Here is an 18,723-nt window from a genome sequence, read left to right as displayed (position 1 = left end):
TGTCTATATTTTAAATAATCACTGCATTCAAATTAGTATACCTTTCACTTAATGTTAGTTTCCCCTGGGCCAGGGTGGTCGCTCAGTGGGCTGAGCTAGTGCAAAATATACTTTTCATCATGGAGGCCTGGATTTGCTCTCTGGTTCTGTGGGGTACTTGGCACCACTGGACCCAGCCAGATGTGCCCAACACTTCCCCAGAGAGAGTTTACCAGGAGTGCACGAAATGAAAGGAGGCCCAATTATTTGATGATCTGTACCACATAAATTCCATCTCATCCATAACCCTGCCAGGAGTGGCCCTAGTGATCTGTGTCACCAGGTCCCAACATTTAGCTGTTCCATCCCCCATTCCAAGTTGATTATCTCTGGGGGTGTCCCCCCAGGACCCCTGAACCACTGCGTGGGAAACCTGCCTCCCACCCCCATTCAAAGATAGTTACCATTGTAGTATTTTGTGTTGTTAAATATTATTAAATTTTGAAGTAAACTACTATTAATCACTTAATCACTTAATTTAATTTATGTCCATGCATTTACTTATATTTTGACTATTTGTTTTATTTGTAGGTTCGAGGGGGGCTTTCTGTGAAGTAAGACCAGATGATAAAAGAATTCTGGAATTTTACAGCAAGTTAGGCTGTTTCGAAATTGCAAAAATGGAAGGATTTCCGAAGGATGTGGTTATACTTGGTCGAAGCCTGTAACATTTGTGTCATAACTGTAAACTGTCCAAAAGTCTCTTAACTTCACCTAGTGGGTGGTGTTGAAGGGTCTTCATGCAGTTTAGCCTCTGGAGTGACAGCAGATCGGCCAATTGGGATTGGAAACAAAGAAGACTGTTGAAATCTCACACTCAGACTACTCACAGGTTGGAAGAAGATAGTATTGCCTCAAATCTTACATGAAGCAGGGATATGGGCCTCCTTATTTTGTGTCTTGAATTAGGTGTCAAGACTTTTTACGTGGGCTTACAGGGAGGGGGGCCAATAAATGTAGTTGGCACTATTTTAGGCATCCAGTGTGGTTGCATTTCTCACCTAAGAGTGATCAACATTTGTCATCCTCCTCTGCTTAATTGAATGAAGTATTTTTCATTCTTTGGGGATTTGGCAGGGATAAGAAAGATTTAGTGAGCTTCAGAGGCTTCAAGGTGGCGATTCTCTGTGGGATGACTGCAGCATGGTTAAAAGCTGAATAAACAGTTTCAGTTATGGATAGTTTTTCTGCCTTTTGTAAGCCACAGCCAGTCGTCTCCTATAATGACCATTGGTTCAGGCATGTTGTGCTTTTGTAGGGACAGATGTGCAGTTGTTTGTGGCAAAGCCTAAAAATTACAAACTTGTAAAATTTTTGTACATAAACTACCTGTGACCTGACTATCCTTTGTGTTTACTGTTTCTGTAATTTCTTTCTTTGAAAATGAAAAGGTGTGGTTCAGGGATCCACCTTGAATAATGTATATCAATGGAAGGTGGATTTTCTTTACCTTTGTCTTTTTTTTTTTTTTAAGATGTTTTATTTTTGAAGTGCCTCCTACCTACCTAGGCCCGGGCTGTGACCACTTTGGGTAGAGAGCCTGACTACTTAATACTAATGGTTGCAGAGTGCACTAACTTTTGGAAATTACCCTCAATGCAGGTCAGCATGTGAAATGTTAATTTTGACATCTGCCTGGTAGGGTGCAGGGACTTACTGGTTTCTCTTGCCCTCAGGTCAGTTGTCCTTTAATTTCAAGACCTGTTACTACTGGTTTTATTAAATCAGTCTTTAATTCTTGCATGTTTGTATGTTTTTAAAAGAATGAGCACACTTTTAACCATTGCTATGGTTGCCCTTTTCTTTTTCCTTTAACCACAGATTCTGAGAACTTCATGTATTTTTATTTAAATTTGGTGTTTTTAAGGGTTATGAGCATGAGGCTTAACAGGTATTCTCTGCAGGAATCACTTTTTCATCATGGCTGGCTGACTTCTATGACCAGAGATTCATAACATTAATTTGTTATCTTGCTTCCTTGCAGTTTTTTTTTTTTAATCAGCTGTTTAACTTTGAGCTGAGGTAGAAAGAGGCAAGGAGAAGAAAACTTGGATCATTTTTCATCATAGAATTCCATCAGTGTGGGCATTGAATATGAAAGCATTGTACCTAATGGTACCTACGTGACTTTAAGACCTGTGAATGTGCATTGAATAGGAGAGGTGGGAGGAAGGAAGGATCTTCATTTTTATGGCAGAACCTTCAGCACATAAAAGAACATGATGTATTGGAAATCTGGAACTTGTTTTTTTCAAGGACTGAGGTGAAGGGAAGATCACTATATTGTTTTAAATGACCTAATAATCATTTGGTTTTTATCTTTTAAGTACATTTTGTACACTTGTGGAAATTCTAGTATTTATCTGGAGGATTTCAGGGTCAGCCTCCTATGGAATCAGGATTTTTAATAACTGCTTACGGCTTTATCTGGGCTTTTAATAATCACTTTCGCTGGTTTTCTGGTCACAGATGCCAGCAACGAAGCTGGTGTCCAGGCCTGCACCTTCATCACTGTAGGATTGTATAAAGTGCTATGCTATCTTCTATGGTTACGAATATTTATTAAGGTTGGAATGACATTTCATTGATTGTTTAGATCACAGCTCAGTTCCTGTAGAAAACAGACTGTAAAACTATCTGAAGACCATGCAAGAGGCAAATAAAACTTGAAGTCAATTTGGTGGTGTTCTTTATAAACCTCCCTCTTCTGCCTCCTGCCTTTCCTCCCGTCTTTCCTCCCGTCAACCCTGCCTCCTCTTGGAGCAAGTGTGCTACCCCTCTACAGCCGTCCAGCAGGAACCGGATGTTCAAGGCGGCCTCTTCCACGCCCCAGATCTCTAGGGAAATGTTTTCTAAAGGCGAGGCAAAGGCTAAGAAAAGCAGACAGACTGGCTCTTGACTTTAATGGTTATAACTTGGTGTGAATTAGGCAGCTCCTTTGTGTGAGTTCCTGCCACATAAAGAATAATGACCCGAGTTTGTCCAAGCCTCAGTAAAAAGGTGTAAGATGGAAATAGGGCAAATTATGAAATCAAGGAGTCCAAGGCAGGGGCCATTTGAGGGTAGTTTTGCATTTATATGGTCAAAAGATGGGGACTGAGAGAGGGTAGGGTGCTTGCTTTGCAGGCTGCCAGCCTGGGTTCGATATCTGGCACCTCATAAGACTTCCATAAGGAGCTGCCAGGCGGGGTCCCTGAGCATCATCATAGAGTAACTCCTGAGCGACGCTCCGTGTGGCCCACAAAGCAAAACAAGCGGAAACGTTCATGTCCTCCAGGAGCAACAGTGCCACGATCTGGGCTAATCTCCTTAACTAAGAGCAAGCTCCCTGCCAGGAAGATGGGCATTCTGGGTTCTAAATCCAGGCCCGAAGCTTGCTATCTAGGAGGGAAGAGTGGGTTGAGGGGAAGGCGTCTTCGGGCTCCTGGGCTCAGCAAAGACACGTCTGAGTGCGCTCCCTTCGCTTAAATAGGCGGTCCTGAGACTTGCCTTGGTTGGAGAAGCTGGATTCTTCCTTTATCAACCAAATCTTTTTTAACCTTTGTTGCGGGAGAGGGAAAGGTAGAGGCGAAGGAGGAGCTAGAGACCCAAGAAGACCGGGGAGACCGGAGCCGCCCGGAGAGCGCCCGGGGCGAGGAAGTGAGCAAGGCCCTGAGCTGGGATCCCAACCCCGCGCTTCCGCGATCCCCTCCCGCGGCGGTACGCCGTCGCCGGGGCGAGGGGCGCCCGGCCGCACTCGCCCTCTCGGGCCTCCGGCGCGGGCGGCTCCTTTAAGGGGCGGGGCCGGGGCCGCCGGGAGTCCGCGGCTTTGTACGTGTCGGGGGCGGAGCTCCGGGACGGCCCTTGCAGCATGGCCGCTGGCGCCGCCGCCGCCTTGGCGTTGCTGGGCCAGGAGAGCCGATCCCGGGCCGGGGCCGTCGGGGGTCTGCGCTTCCCGGCGCCCGTCACGATGGACAGCTTTTTCTTCGGTACCGAGGAGAGGGGCGGGGGCTCTGCGGGCGCGGCGGGGGAGCCGGAGAACAGCTGCTCGTCTGGCGTGCGCGGGGGCGGGCGGGGGTCTGGGCGGCGGCAGCTGGAGCCCAAGGGGCGGGTGAGACCCCCGGGCGCCAGGCACGCGGGCCTGCGCCCGAGCTTGGGCGCCCCGGGTGTCGCCGACGAGTGGGCGTGTGGCTGGCTGGTGGGCCCGGGCCGCACGTGAACCCCACCCCCACCCCCACCAACCGCCGCCCACGCGCGCACGTGCGCGCGGACCCCAACTTGTGTCTTCCAGGCTGCGAGCTCTCTGGCCACACCCGCTCTTACACCTTCAAGGTAGAGGAGGAGGACGACGCCGAGCACGTGCTGGCTTTGACCATGGTGAGGGGCAGGGGAGGGGGAGGCCGAGAGGACCACCGGATTTCACGCCCGCCCTCTTCCTGTCGCGCGCGAGGGCGGCTTTCCAGACCCATAGATTGAGCAAATGCCGGGGGAGCAGCCACCGCTTCTGGTGTCAGTCCGTTGGCCCTTGGGCAGACATCCCCACGCCCCGTGTTCCCTTTCCAGCTCTGCCTCACCGAGGGGGCCAAAGACGAGTGTAACGTGGTGGAAGTTGTGGCCCGGAACCACGACCATCAGGAGATTGCTGTCCCTGTGGCCAACCTCAAGTTGTCCTGCCAGCCCATGGTGAGTTCTCTGGCCAGGCGGGGGTGCAGGGAGTGGGGATGGGGTCAGCTTCAGGACGGCTTCGGGTCTCTTCGGGAGATGTACTGAACCGGGCCTTGGTGTTTGTCTTTCTTCCAGCTCAGTTTGGATGACTTCCAGCTCCAGCCGCCAGTGACCTTCCGTCTGCAGTCAGGGTCTGGTCCAGTTAGGATCACTGGGCGCCACCAGATTGGTGAGAGTTCTTTGCTTCCAGAGAATTCTGCATCGGGTCCCAACACTCTGCCCCAGTGTGGAAGCTCTCCACCAGTGTCGTCCTCTGCCTCCCTCTCCCCGTGCATATGATAGGGACTTGGTGCACCGTGTTCACCTAGTTTATTTCTTCCTCCTGGATTGGTCCTCCCCCACCTGGAGGGGCTGGAAATGGGCTTGAGGTTGGGAGATCCACTGGTACTGGCCAGGGGCCATTCTGGGAGGCCAGGGGCCCTGCGAGCCTAGGACTTGAATGATCATGTGGTGCGGAGTGAGTGGGTGTTGTGTGGGTTTGGGCCACACCCAGCACTACTGGTGCTTCACTTCCGTGCTTGTAGAACCAACGCTCAGTCCTTCGGGCATCTTCCTAGGCTCAAGAGGGATCTCATTTTAACAGTCTCCCTTTCTTTGTGTGTCCGTCAGTGACAATCAGCAATGATGTTTCTGAGGAAGAAGAGAGTGAGGAGGAGAGTGAAGACGAGGTTGAATTGTGCTCCATCCTGCCTGCCAAGAAGCAGGGGGGCAGACCCTAGTCCTGGGTGAGTGGGAGAGGGGTGCTTGGCCAGGGTAGGAGGGGCAGCTGGTGGGCCAATGCTGACCCCGCGTTCACTCTCCCCAGGTCATCGAATTCTCTACTGTGTGTGCCATGTACCATGTTCCTGTACAAGTTCTGAAAATCTTAAATGTGTCTTCTCCATTGAAGAGGAAGGTGGGGTGCTGGGAGAGAGAATCGTGTTGTCTACAGGATCCTGGTTTTGTTCTAAGCCTCTGCCAAACCTATCTGGGATTTCCTTTTTTCCAGGAGTGGGAGGAATTCTGAACTCCTACCCTGGCACTTTCTCTCCTTTCTTGTAGTCCTAGCCCAGGGCTACGTATTTGTAACACTTTTTACATTTTTGGATAAAGGTTGAAATAAAGTGGCCTGGAGTGTTTTTTGCAATTAATTCATTTGTGTGGCTTCTTCTCCTGCTGGGGTGGTATTCCCCTAGGGACCACCAGGTGGCACTCTGGCAGCATAGAGTGTGGCCCTGGGGGAGTGGGATTCTGTTCCCTGGGCCCGGTCCCTACTGCCTTGCTGGGAGTGGACCTCCCAACCTCAAGCCATTTCCAGCCCCTCCAGGTGGGGGAGGGCCGATCCAGGAGGTTATCAGCATCCAAACAAGCAGTCTGCGCCTCTGTCAGCACTCAGGCTGATGAGCAGGGGAGGAGATAAGAGGGCTTAAGCAGCCCGAGGAATGTGCATCCCTAACCCATGAGGGGGCTTGGCCCTGAGTGTGCCCAGGAAGGGTAGGGTGGTGGCCAGTCCCCGCTCTTCCTTTCTGTCTTGCAGACAGTCTTTGAGCTGATCTGAGCCTTTAGAAACTTGATTCCGGGGACCAGATGGAAGGGGCTGGCCAGATTGGGTGACAGGGAAACTAGAATCCCGGTGGCCTGGCATATGGGGGCAGAGCGGGGCCCCTGGGAGTCAGCCTCCCGCTCACACCACACGGCCCAGTCTGGGTGGCTCTGTTCTTGGAATCTGATGGTTCTGGACTTTGCTGCAGCGGAGCCAGGAAGAGAAAAATGGACCTGGTGGACCCCCGTAGTGTATGTGACCAAAGCCGGGGTCAGCAGTTCATCAGCTCCTGGGGGGCAGGAGGGCTCAGTGTCCCACAAACAAACACAAAAGGTGACCTCCTGAGATAGCCTGGGGCCAGACACACTGGGAGGGACAGAATGAGCTTGGCAGGGCCAGACCTGTTCCCACCCACACCTCTTGCTGGGCAAATTAGTGGACAAGTGGAGCGCCACTTGATAACACCCAAGAGCCTGATGTTGAGGCAGGTGAGGTCTGCTCCGGAGTGTCCCCGGGACACTGGAAAGGCACTCCTCTGATGCATCCTTAGGGGACCTTCTCCCCTCCAGTTGGTGAGGGGTGTAAAGGAGGATGACCTGTCCCTGTCTGTTGCAGGGTTCAGGGCCGCAGGCTCCTGTCTCTTCTCCAGGAGCTTTCAGACGTGCTTCCACAGGAGGGGGGTGGGGGAGGAAGGGCAAAGCGCCGTGGACCGCACACCTTCGCGTGGCTGCTGGCCCGGGCGGGAAGGGGAGGTGGGCTGGCGCCCTCTGGTGGGCGAGGTGGGACCCGCCGGTGCCCGCGGCGCTACCACGCTGCCACCTTTAGGGCATCTGCGCGCGGGGTCTCGTCCCGCGCGTCCCCCGAGTGTCCCGGGCGCCCAATATTAGACAGAAGGCTGGGAGATGAGTCGAGAAGCCCGACTTCTTCCTTCGTGCGTCCCTTCCTTCGCCGGGAGGGGGTCCTGTTGGTCCTCTCCGTCCTCCTCTCGCCCTATCGCACCCAAAGTTGCAGGCGACAACGGGGAGGCGCGGCTGCGTGGCGAGCGCGCCCGGCTGGCCGACCCGTCGACCCCCCGCGCGGGGCCCCGCCCCGATATTTAGCCCCCGCGACGCCGCTGATCCCTCATTGTATTCCTCGGCGCCGAGCGCGCTCCTGCCCGCAGTGGGGGCCCAATCCACATCTACCTCTGCGCGCTGGAGCTGGCCGGGCCGACGGGGCACCCCGCAGACAGCCTGGAATTTTCATCCATCCCCGCCCCCACCCCTCCATCCCCGGGTCGGCCCATTGCACACAGTAGGAGCTGCCGTTTCAGCCTGGCCTCCACGCAGAGGTGAAAGCGGCCGCCGGGGGCAAGCAGACCTGGGGGGGAGGGGCAGACCTCTCTTAGGGTGGGGGGGTGTCGACTCCCAGAGGGGGGCCCCCCAAGTGCTTAACGCAGACTTGGCGATTTGCATTTGAACTGCCGGCGGAGGGTCCGCGACGCTTTGAACGCCGGGTGCGAGCGACGCGCGTAGCAGGGCGCGGCGGCCCCGGCGGCCCGCGCCCGCCGGGGAGTGTGGATTTGAGGGGTGGCGGGAGAATTTGGTGGGGGGCGAGGGATGCTTTTGGGAAGAGACTGAAGTGTGTGTGTTTGGGTCCCCACAAGGACGTGTTTGCGGAGAGGAATTGTTTGTGTTGGCGCGGAGTGTGTGTTTGTGTTTGCAGGAGGCTTGGGCGTGTGTGTGTGTGTGTGTGTGTGTGTGTGTGTGTATTTGTGTTTGTGGAGTGTGGGGGCGGCCGAGAAAGGTGGCCGGGCTGTCACTCAGCGATCAGGTTGACAGGCGCTCGCTCATCTGGGCCCAGGAGCTCTGATTGCAGATTCGAGGAAACAAAATAGCGATTGTAATTACGGGGCTTTGATAAGATAAAGGAAGGAGAAGGCTGGCCCGGAGAAGAACCAGCGAGCCGGGGAGGGAGCGGGCGGCCTGCTGCGGCACGGTCGGCTTATTTGCATCTGTCACTCACTGGGGCGTGCCGGGCAGAGCCGGCCACTGCTGCGAGAGATGTCCCCATGTGCCCCCCACCCTCTCAATACACTGGACTTTTGGGAAATGATAAGAAAAAACAAACCCACCTCTCCAAAAAAAAAAACTGTAATAAAGTAGGGCATGCTTGTAGAGGTGAAGAAATGTGTGAAACTACAACCCTCTACTCCTCACCCTTCAGGCCCCAGCAGACTGCCCCACAGAGGGAGAGGGAGATGGGTGGATTAAACTCATCCGGGTTATGTGGCCAGAGAGAGTACAGCAGGCAGGGTGTTTGCCTTGCCCGCTGCAGATCCGGGTTCCATCCTTGACCCCTCATATGATTCCCCAACCCCTCCAGGAGTGACCCTTGAGTGCAGCGCAGGAGTAACCCCTGAGCACCGCTGGGTGTGGCCCCCCAAAAGCAAACAAGCTAAAAGATGATCTAGGTTAGGAGGCTGATCTGAACCAGGCCTCTGGACCCGCAAGTAGGCAGGTGCTCAGAATCACTCTGGAGAGGCTGCAGAACTATGAACACGCACAGACGGGCTGGTCAGCCTCACACTGGCCTGCATCCTGCTCCCCATTTTTCTCATCTGACTTTTCATGGGTATCCCTGGTGGAAAGGTGGCCTCTTCCTACCTACTGCTTTGCTCTGATCTTGGGCCTCATTCCTCATCTAGTGCCCTACACAGATACTGTTAAAGGCAGGAGGTTAAGATGGGGGTTGGAGGGGGAGTGTCTTGCCGGCTTGCAGCTGTGCACCTTTGGGTGCTGGAGATGCTCCACACATGCCTCTCACCAAGGAGAGCAGTGCAGGAAAGAGGTTGTCCTGGGCTGCGTACCAGGAAGCAAGCACTGAAAGCCCTCAGCTGACTCCAGGACTGGGCCCAGCGGGGCTCAGACGAGAAAGTGCAAGCCAAGTCCTTGGCAGAGACAAGAGCCCAATACATGGGGGTGCTCTGCTGTCTTTGGGAGGGGTGAAGGCAAGTGTCCCTGTGGAAACTGCTCAGAGCAGTGCACCCTAGGCCCACATGCATTCTCAGGTTACTCACTCAGGGCTGGGGAGGTGGCTCGATGGGCCTAGAGCACATCCCTGATGTGCCCAGGGCCCAGGTTTAATCCCCAGCACTGCAGCACTTTTGAGGAGCCCCTCCAACGCACCTCCACCCCCGCTCCCACAAAGAAAAACTTCAAACCAGAACAACTCTGCCCAACTCTGGGCCATGAGCTGTCAGTCCTGGGCTGTGAGATGGTTCTTTGCTTGGAATTCTGTGTGGCCAGAGCCAGCTCAGTGAACAGACTGAAGGGCAGGCTGCAGGGGGGCAGCCTGTGGAGGGCCCCAAGATCTGAAGCAGCCCTCTGCTTTCCCAGCTACAACTGCATGGTGTTGGCGTTGGGGCTGGGTTCAGGGAATGAGTGGGTAGGTACTGGCTGTGATCTAGTGACTGGCCAATGATTCTGGGAACTAAGTCCCCCAGCCCCATCGCCTCAGACATGGGGGGCTGAGGGGAGAGGGAGGTCAAGAGAGATGGCTCCCATGCCCCCACCTGCTCCTCAGAAGTGTCTGGGTCACCTAGAATGCTCAGGAAGAACTGGGCGGGTGGCTTGGCAGCTCTAGTGTCTGGGGGGCACAGTCAGGGGCTGGGAAAGACAAGACCAGGCCCCATCTCCTGACTAGGGCTCGCTCTTTGTGGTGGTTGACAAGAGGCAGAGTCCCTTGTACACAGTAGGACTGTCAGCACCTGGAACTCGCCAAAGTTGGCGGCTCTGGGGAAAAGTGGCCCCATCCTTACTTTTGTCTCTTATGCCCCCCAGCTCTGGGCCTGCCTGTGTTTGGCACAGACTTTGGGGGTATGAGTGCCATTCTGCAAGGGTCTTCTGGGCTGGCCCCTTGGATGGGGTTGGGGGTGTGTTCTTTGCTCTTCTGAACTCTCAGGACTGATGTGTGTGACAGGGACTGGGTGAGGGGGTACTGGATGAGGAAGAGGAGACATTTGTCACTCACTCTTAGGGTCTTGGGGACTGAGTCAGTTGGGAGGGCAGCAGGAAAGAGGACTCAGCAGAAGGGTGGGGGTGGGTGGGGTTCTGGTCTCAGCCGCTGGCACTGCTAGCGTCCCTGCGCCCCGTCATTCATCCTGGTGCTGTCGGTCACTTCCCCGGGGACAGGCGGGTCGCAGCTCCCTGTGAGGAGCTCAGAGCCCCGGATCCCACAGTGAAGACCTGACACTGTGCCCCTCAGCCGACCCAGACAGACGCGACCCGGGTGTCCCGAGACCCCACGGAGCTCGCGGTGCAAGGCGCCCCAGCCCCGCGCGTCCGGACCCCGGGTGCGCGCGACAGGAGCAGAGAGGGGACCCGGGCAGGCGCCCACCCGGGCCGCCCCCGGCCCTCCCGCGGCTCCCCAGACCCCTCCTCTATCTCAGACCCCCAATCCCAGACCCGCCGGCCGCCCCGCCCCGGCCCGCCCCGCCCCCGCCCCGGGCGGCGTCCCGGCCCCCAGCTCCCCGCCCGGGGCTTGCGGGCTCCGGCCGCCCGCCCCGCGCTCCCCCCCCTCGCGCCCGGTGCGGCGCCCCCCCGCCCCACCCCTCCCCTCCCCCTCCCACCCCCCCGGCCGGCCCGTTACCCTCCCGCCCGGCCGGCTCCCGAGCAGCCAGCGGCCAGCGGCTCGCGCGGTCAGCTGCTCGCTCCCCGGGACCCGCGAGCCGCGTCGCGATCGCCGCGGGGCTCCCGCCCGCGCCCCCCTCGGCCGCCGCCGCCCCGGCCGCGCCATGGGCAGCCCCCGCTCTGCGCTGCGCTGCCTGTGAGTACGGCCGCCGCCCCGCGCCCCACCCGCCCGCGCCCGCGCCCGCGCCCTCACCCCGCGCCCCTCTCTCCGCCCGCTTTTGTCTCCCACAGGCTGTTGCACTTGCTGCTTCTCTGCCTCCAAGCCCAGGTGAGGCGCCCCGCGCGCAGGCGGGGGCCCGGCGGGGGCGGCGGGCGGGCCAGGTGGGGCCGGGCCGCGGGAAGCCCCGAGGAAGCCCCCCGCCGCGACCCAGACGGGGGCGGGAGCTAGGACTCAGAGAGGGAGCGCCCGGCCCCGGGGTCACACAGCGCAGCCCAAAGCCCAGGTCCGGGGAGCCCGCCCGACGCCCGTCCAGCCCCGCCAGGCTGCGGCGGAGGAGGAGGGGGCACCCCGGCGGGCGGCCGCACCTGGACGCGGCGGAAGGGCACGGGGTGGGGGGGCGATCGCGGTCCCAGGCCGGAGGGTGGCCGCGGGGACCTTCTCCGCGGCAAGCTGGGCACCGGGGAGGTGCCGAGGCCCCCGCGCGCGCCCCGCGTTTGCTCGGTCCGCGTCTTCACACATGTCAGGGGTCGGGGAGCGCTGGCTCCGTACTGAACAGCGCCCTGCTCTTCTAGGAAGGCCCGGGCGGGGGGCCTGCGCTGGGCAGGGAGCTCGCTTCCCTGTTCCGAGCTGGCCGGGAGCCCCAGGGTGTTCCCCAACAGGTGGGTCCAGATCCCCCCCTCCTCCCCCGCCCTCCCCCCAACCCCTGGCGCATCCATGCCTGCATGGGTCTGCCCGGCATTCCCGGTCGGTGGGGTGGCCTGAGCTGGCATGTGGGAGGGGAGGTACCCCCAGCCCCTACGGGCTGCTTGGCTAATGGATGGGGGTGGGCGGGTGCAGGGCCCTGGGGGCCACTGAGGCCCCTGGGCAGAGTAGCATTATAATGGCGTGTTGTGTATTTTTCAATTTCCTAAAGGTAACTGTTCAGTCCTCACCTAATTTTACACAGCATGTGAGGGAGCAGAGCCTGGTGACGGATCAGCTCAGCCGCCGCCTCATCCGGACCTACCAGCTCTACAGCCGCACCAGCGGGAAGCACGTGCAGGTCCTGGCCAACAAGCGCATCAACGCCATGGCAGAGGACGGTGACCCCTTCGGTAAGCGCGACCCGCCGCGGGAGGGGACAGGAGACTGTGGAGCGCTCCCCTGGAGCCTGCGGGGCCGTCGGCCTCTTCTGGTCCTTGCTGACCTGCCCGAGGGTCTGCTGGCTTTGCCGCTCCGACGGAAAAGGGTTAAGGCCAATAATAATAATAACAACAATAATAATAGTAATAATAATAATAATAATAAAAGACGGGGGATGGGGGCTGGCAGCTGGGGAGGGGCTGGTTGGGGAAGGGACTGCGGGGGCATTTTGGCCCACAGGTGCCTCTCTCTGGGCAGCAGCAGAATGAAGCAAGGAATCTCCCTTTCCAAAACTCGCCACCCGGCTGCAGGTGGAGGCTGAGGGTGCAAGGGCCGAGGTCTCAGGGAAGCTCTTGAAAGGGGATACGGCACTGGGGTCCACAAAAGGAAAGTGGGAAAGTGAAGGAAAAGAGAGTCCCCTAACTCTTGCGACTCGGGATGCCGTGAGTCTTTCCATACTTTGAGCTGATTAGACCAGGGGACCGTGCTTGGAAAAGGACCCTCCCCCCTCTAAATCCCGGGAACCCAGGAGGTGGGGTTTGAACGGCTCCCCGGCTCCCGTGGGGTGTCGAGGACGCGGAGCTACCGGCGGGCGGCCGAGAGGCTGAGGACGGATTGATTTCTTAAACATTCAATATTCCTGCCTGGAGACAAGGCCCATTTCCAGAGTCCGGGATGTACCAGGAGAAAAGCAAGCCCTCTGGGCGGCTGGTGTTTTTAGAGAGTGATTATTGTGAGTTTAAAAACCTTTAAATAATGACCAAGTTAAACAAGCATGAAAGGAGAGGGGCAGACTCTATTAAAATGTAATAAAAAGGTGAGGCATTTTAAGAGCTAGGAAGCAAAATGAAGAATGATATAAAACAGAAAAAGAGCGAGCCTTTTTTCAGATGTGGAGTTTGAAAGGAGTTGCAAGTCTGTAAATGTTAAAAAAAGAAGTTCAAGATTGTTCTCTATGAATCTCTGGAGAGACCCCCGCGTCTGGCAGAGCGATTAAAACTCTTCTTACTTTCACCTTTTTTAACATTTCCTGAATACTTTCTCCTCTTCTCCAGCCAGTTTGGGGGATCGAGTATGTCTCGCTGCATTTTTTCTGCATCGACGTAGCTGACTTCCCTTCAAAGCTGGGGAAGGAGACATAATTTTCCTGGGATAAATCTGTCACTGGGGTGGAAGGATAGGTTTGAAAATGTTAAGCTTTCCAAAAACCCGGTCGGGAAAGCCGCTGTAAACTTCGGCCCCCACTCTCCAGACCCATCAGGGCCTGAACTGGGGGCTGCGGGGGCAGGGGTGGGGGGGTGGGGGAACCTGCCCGGTGGCCGCGCTCCCCCACTGGGCTGGCAGGACCAGCCGACTATCCCTTTGTCCCTCAAACTGCTCGCTGCCCTTCTCAGCTTCCAAGGGAAGGGAAGGGCCGCCTGACTCCCCCAGGCTCCTCCATGGGAGCAAATGGTCCTGCATTCTTGGGTTTTGCCGCGGGCGGGGGCTGGGGAGACGCACTTTCAGACCCCCCCCCAGGTCTGATGCCCACTTTGTTCCTTGCAAGTAGCGGAGGTTCGGAGGCTCTCGGCAGAGACTGAGGGAGGCCCCCAGGATGGGAAGTATCTGGGGGATGTAGATTGTTTCCTAATGGGCCCCAAGAAGAGAGGGGGGCTTCTCGAGGGCTGTCTATCGTCTCCAGCCTCCAGGAGCACCGTGGTGCTCTCACCCCCTTGTCAGTGGTGCCTGTCCATGCTCTGGGAGATGACCCGGCAGGGTCCACGAGGAGGTGGCCGAGGTGACAGCTGTGTTCTCCCAGGGACCTAGAGCCAGCCTGGGGCCTTGGCTTCTGGGATGGGGGAGGGGGAAGGAGTCACAGGGCAGCCGTAGGCTGGACAAGGGCTGCCTTGCTGATCTTGGGATGCACGCTGCGCCTCTATTAGTTTCAGAGCCAGAGAAGGGGGCACAAAGGCAGGACAAACTGGGAAGCAGCCCTGAGAGCCCCCACACTGCTTTCTCCGGAGCTGGAAAGGGCAGTAAAGAGGACGGGATGCTCAGAATTTCTGTCCCCTTCCAAACAGCTAAGTCACCCTTAGTGGCATCCTCTGGGGACAGTCGTCTCAGAGGGACATATTGTGTTAGGTGAGAAGGACCAGAATTCAGCATAAGTGCCGCAGCTCTCAGGGTTAGAAGCAACCACTCTGATGGCCCCTTTTTGGGGGTAGGGGTAGGACAAACTTGATGGTGCTGGGGACTACTTCTGGGTGTATGATTGGGGTCCTTCCTGGTGGTGCTCAGGTGATGCCTAGGATCGAACCCAGGCCAGGCATCCTGCATGCAAAGCCTGTGCTCAGCTCTTTGAGGTGTCTCTGGGTCCTGATTTTACTTCCTTGCCACTAGGAAGTGTTGGGCCACCTTAGGGGGAGGCCCTGCTGGTCATCTGTGGGGAACTGAGGCTGGGCTTGTGGGACCTGGGAAGAGGCTGTAGCCTTGCACTCAGGACCAGAGGCCATATGTGGGAGCACCGCGCCCTACTCCCCCCATAAAGCCCCCTCTTCCAGAAGAACTGGGGGTGTGGGGTGAGTCACAGAAAGATTTTGAGAGAGACAGATCCTCTGTCTTCTGCTGTGCAGTGAAACACTGGTCTCACTGCATTTGACTAGGAGCCTTGATATAAAAGTCTGTCCTGCCTGCTTTTGAAGGGTTTTTTTCAGCTGTTTTACACTCCACCTCCCACTTTACGGAACCCAGTATTGTCCCCCATGATCTTGCTCACTCCCCTCTTGATAAACCCAGGTGAAGAGGTGACCCCGGAAAGGGCCCTGACTTTCACAGACTGCTCAGCAGACTAGGGGAGCCCATGTCTTGGGTCCCCATCCCTGAGAGGGGAGCATAGGTGGGCAAGGAGATGGCCAGGGGCCGTCAGGAGGAGCTTCCAGTAACTGTTCCCATTTGTCCCGACAGCGAAACTCATCGTGGAGACGGACACCTTCGGGAGCAGGGTCCGGGTGCGAGGTGCCGAGACGGGTCTCTACATCTGCATGAACAAGAAGGGAAAGCTGATCGCCAAGGTGAGGCCTCAGTGGTGGGACCTGGGGGTGGCCTGGGCTTCTCCAGAATCTCCACAAGGTGGCCCAGAGACACAGGCCCACCTTGGGGTGACCTAATGATGGGGGAGGGAGAGGGAGGCTGCTGGAGAGATGAAAAGCTGTAAAGGCAGGAGGAAGAAGGAAGGGCGGGAGGGGGCTGTGTGTGTGTGGGGGGGTTGGTAAATTCCATATATCTTTTTAACAAATCGCCAAATTGCTTTGCTATTATGTCCAATTACATGGTACCAGCATTTGGAATGTTCAGTAAAGCCGCAGGCCCAGCCCCTGGGCCCAGCTCTGAAATGGCTCCATTAGTCACGGTCCTCTCCAGCCTCAAGCCCGGCTTCCTGGGCTTCGGGGGCTCTTCACACGCCTCCCCTCCCCCTGAGGGTGGCCGTCTAGGGGCCCCGGAGTTGCCATCCTGAGGGGACCGAGGGGGGCAGGTGGGGAGAGCTGGGGCCAGACTGGTGGGCAGGAGGCCAGGCGGCCGGGGCTGGGCCCTTGCCTTGCTTTGCAGGGTCGGGGCCCCTCAGCCGGCCATGTGTCACGGCTGCCTGGGGGGACAGGAAGCTGCCGGGTGGGCTGCGGGTTGTGAGGGATTAGAGAGCGGGTGCCCGGGCAGGGGGTGGGGCGGCAGCTCCTGCCCACCTCGCCATCTGCTGGGGTGCCCACCTGCTGTCTGGGGCCGCCTGCCCTCTGCCTCTAAGGGGGGTTTTGGGGGGGGGCTGGCGAATCAGCCCAGTGACTAGGTGTCTGCGCCCCCCCCACCCCCCCATGCAGAGCAATGGCAAAGGCAAGGACTGCGTGTTCACCGAGATCGTGCTGGAGAACAACTACACGGCCCTGCAGAACGCCAAGTACGAGGGCTGGTACATGGCCTTCACGCGCAAGGGCCGGCCGCGCCGGGGCTCCAAGACGCGGCAGCACCAGCGCGAGGTGCATTTCATGAAGCGCCTGCCCCGCGGCCACCACACCACGGAGCAGAGCCTGCGCTTCGAGTTCCTCAACTACCCGCCCTTCACGCGCAGCCTGCGTGCCGGTCAGAGGACTTGGGCCCCCGAGCCCCGATAGGCGCCCCCAGCGTCCAGCGCCACTTGCATCTTGGGGGCGCCCCCCTCCCCGCCCCCGGAGAAAGCCGAGCAAGATGAGGTCTGCGCTACTGAAGGCGGGGCAGGAGTTGGGGGCGGCCCTGAGGGAGCCGGTGGGTGATCTTTGTTTGCTGTTGGGTTTTGTTTTGTTTTGTTTTGTTTGTTTCGTTTTTTTTTTTTTAAACAAAAGAGAGGCTCTATTTTTGTATTCCACTTGGCTGTGGTGTCTGTCTTCTAACTTCTCAGGAAGGCCTGGGAGTGGCCCCAATTGGGATTCTTAGGGGGCTCCCTGGGGGATGGGGATGCTTTTCTCCATCCTGCAGGATCCCCCCTACCCTCACGCAGCTGACAAGCTGGCCAGATGAGCCCCCCCACTCCACTGCACCCCCCAGTGGAGCCCAGGAGGAAAGGGGTATGGCCTCCAGGAGGGAGGCTGAGTATTAGATTAAATGGGCAAGTATATTGCACTTAGAGTTAAAAACATGACTTGGACAGTGAGGGGAGGGGCGGTAAATTGGTCCGGTTCTGTCACCCCCCCCCCCCCAGCTTCATGTCTGTCAGCTGTCCCCTAGTGTTGTCTCCAGAGGATGCCGAGAAGGACACCAAGGGGGGGAGGAGAGGAGGGGTTGAGGCGGTGGGGGGGGGGGGAGGCTTTTAGCAGTTCTGTAAGCTCTGAACATGTCCCCAGGGCACTCTGGGCCAGCAGTGACACCTGAGCAGGGTCAGGACTATGGAAATGGGCTTTGAGGATGCCTCTGTGGAAGGTCCCTGGGCCGGAGAGGTAGGATAGGGCTAAGTTGCCTTGCATGCGGCCAGCCCTGTTTGAATCCCCAGCACCACATTTTGTCTTTGGAGCATAGAGTCAGGAGTAAGTCCTCAGCACTACAGGCTGTGGCCCCAAAACAACAAGAAAATCCTTTCCTTTGTGGCAACCAAGATGGAGATTCCAGACTGTCAGAGCTAGGAACTGCCAAAGCCCAGGTTGGCCGTTGTGACATGGAACGAGTGTGAACTTGTGGAGATCAAGTTAGCTGGGAGCCAAAGGTGCTGAACTCAGATGCTGCAAAGGTGTCCGAGGTCAAACCGTGATGACCCTGGCTAACATGGCCTGGGATGGGCAGGGACAGTCACCTGCCGGAACAGGGCTGGAAGCCAAGCGGAGGGGTGGGGGGGTTCGGGGTCTGATGTGGAAGGCAGCTCATGAGGCTGCCCAGGTCACATTCCAGCTAGGAGAGAGCCGATCAGTGTCGGCCCAAGGCTAGAACCTAGACAGGTAGCTGGGTTTGGAGTTGCATTGGGGAGGTTGGCATCATCCAGAAGAACCCCACCCTGAGAGAGCGGTGGCCAGCTTGTCATTACCCTGCCTCCCGTTCCTGAGCTGGCATATCTGAGGGTACCCCTGGCCCCACAGCCTTGTAACGGAACCGATCCTGAGACCTCTTCCCTCTGGGCCTCTCTCTTGGTACTTTTGCATGGAGAGAGCCTCAGAGCCCCAGAATCCAGCCAAGGGCCAGGCTCAGGCCATCGAGGTAGATGGGGCTTCTAGGACTCCGGGAGGAAGCTTCGGCCCAGGAGAATGGGATCGCCTTGGGGTCTGTGCACCCCACCTAGTGTATGCTGTGGATCTGTGGATGAAGGCTCTGGGTGGAGTAAGTTCTCCTGGTGCTTGAGCACTGGGGGGCAGGGGGGACCTCCAGACAGCTCTCCCGGCCTCTAGTGCCTCCTCCTCAGCTCCATTCCCCTTCCCTCCTCCTTTAATTAATTCTGGGTGAGCAGCCTAGCTTTATTGTGCCAGGAGCTGGGGTCTCACTGTGGGAAAAGTCACACCTTCTGAGCAGCTTCTGATGCCATGCAAATGAAGAACCGTCCAGGAAACGCTTTCATCTGCAGCCCCTGTCCAGCCCCTAGCCCCGTAATTACCCACATTTCATTTGTTTGAGAGCAATTCCTGGGGGAAACCACAGGGCGGGAAGGAGTCTGGGGGTGGGGGGGGTGGAATGTCAGGCTCTCCCCGCCTGTGATCCCGGCCACAAAGTGGGGCCAGGCTGGTCATGGGCTGGGCCCTCAACTCCTCCTGAAGGTCCCCTGCTGGGGAGGCCTGAGGAGTCCGTGTTGGGGGTGGAACCAGACCAGGGTGGCGTTCAGGGAGAGGCAGGGAGAGGCGGTGAGGCCATCCCCAGAACCAGCTGTACTCCAGACCAGAGCAGAGTGAGGTGGAGGATGGAGGCAGATGGGCGGGGCTTGGGGAAGGGTTTCCTCCCAGCAGCACCCCAAGCCCAGGACCCAGGGTAGCAGAGGCGGCCACAGTGGGGCTGAACTGGACTGGAGCACCCACCACCTTGTTTATCTT

General features: G+C 57.7%; 3 protein-coding genes across 6 annotated transcripts in view; all 3 read left to right on the top strand.

The window, feature by feature from the left end:
* The window catches only part of OGA (O-GlcNAcase), a 30,592-nt gene extending 29,212 nt beyond the window's left edge, over positions 1 to 1,380 (top strand). Inside the window, exon 16 of the mRNA XM_056120308.1 lies at positions 571 to 1,380. Coding sequence (XP_055976283.1) covers positions 571 to 707 — 137 coding nt within the window. The 3' untranslated portion in view covers positions 708 to 1,380. The remainder of the gene's footprint in view (positions 1 to 570) is intronic.
* Positions 1,381 to 3,849: 2,469 nt separating this feature from the next.
* Positions 3,850 to 5,873, top strand: NPM3 (nucleophosmin/nucleoplasmin 3). The gene is made up of 6 exons (XM_056120769.1): positions 3,850 to 4,007; positions 4,310 to 4,395; positions 4,582 to 4,701; positions 4,819 to 4,912; positions 5,353 to 5,468; positions 5,549 to 5,873. Exons 1-5 carry the CDS (start codon positions 3,890 to 3,892, stop codon positions 5,460 to 5,462), a joined length of 528 nt encoding a protein of 175 aa, XP_055976744.1. The 5' UTR covers positions 3,850 to 3,889; the 3' UTR covers positions 5,463 to 5,468; positions 5,549 to 5,873.
* Positions 5,874 to 10,996: 5,123 nt separating this feature from the next.
* Positions 10,997 to 16,356, top strand: FGF8 (fibroblast growth factor 8). 4 transcript variants are annotated; one of them, XM_056120927.1, is made up of 6 exons: positions 11,040 to 11,071; positions 11,167 to 11,203; positions 11,668 to 11,754; positions 12,042 to 12,189; positions 15,161 to 15,267; positions 16,066 to 16,356. In XM_056120927.1, exons 1-6 carry the CDS (start codon positions 11,040 to 11,042, stop codon positions 16,354 to 16,356), a joined length of 702 nt encoding a protein of 233 aa, XP_055976902.1. The 4 variants fall into 4 exon arrangements, with proteins under 4 accessions (XP_055976904.1, XP_055976902.1, XP_055976901.1 ...); XM_056120926.1 differs by having other exon boundaries at positions 12,009 to 12,189; XM_056120929.1 differs by lacking the exon at positions 11,668 to 11,754 and having other exon boundaries at positions 10,997 to 11,071.
* The last annotated feature ends 2,367 nt before the right edge of the window (positions 16,357 to 18,723 follow it).

The sequence above is a fragment of the Sorex fumeus genome, unplaced genomic scaffold (assembly GCF_029834395.1).
Source record: "Sorex fumeus unplaced genomic scaffold, SorFum_2.1 ptg000043l, whole genome shotgun sequence".
Taxonomy (NCBI): domain Eukaryota; kingdom Metazoa; phylum Chordata; class Mammalia; order Eulipotyphla; family Soricidae; genus Sorex; species Sorex fumeus.
The sequence above is the reverse complement of the archived record's forward strand: the minus strand, read 5'-3'. Positions and strand labels throughout refer to the sequence as shown.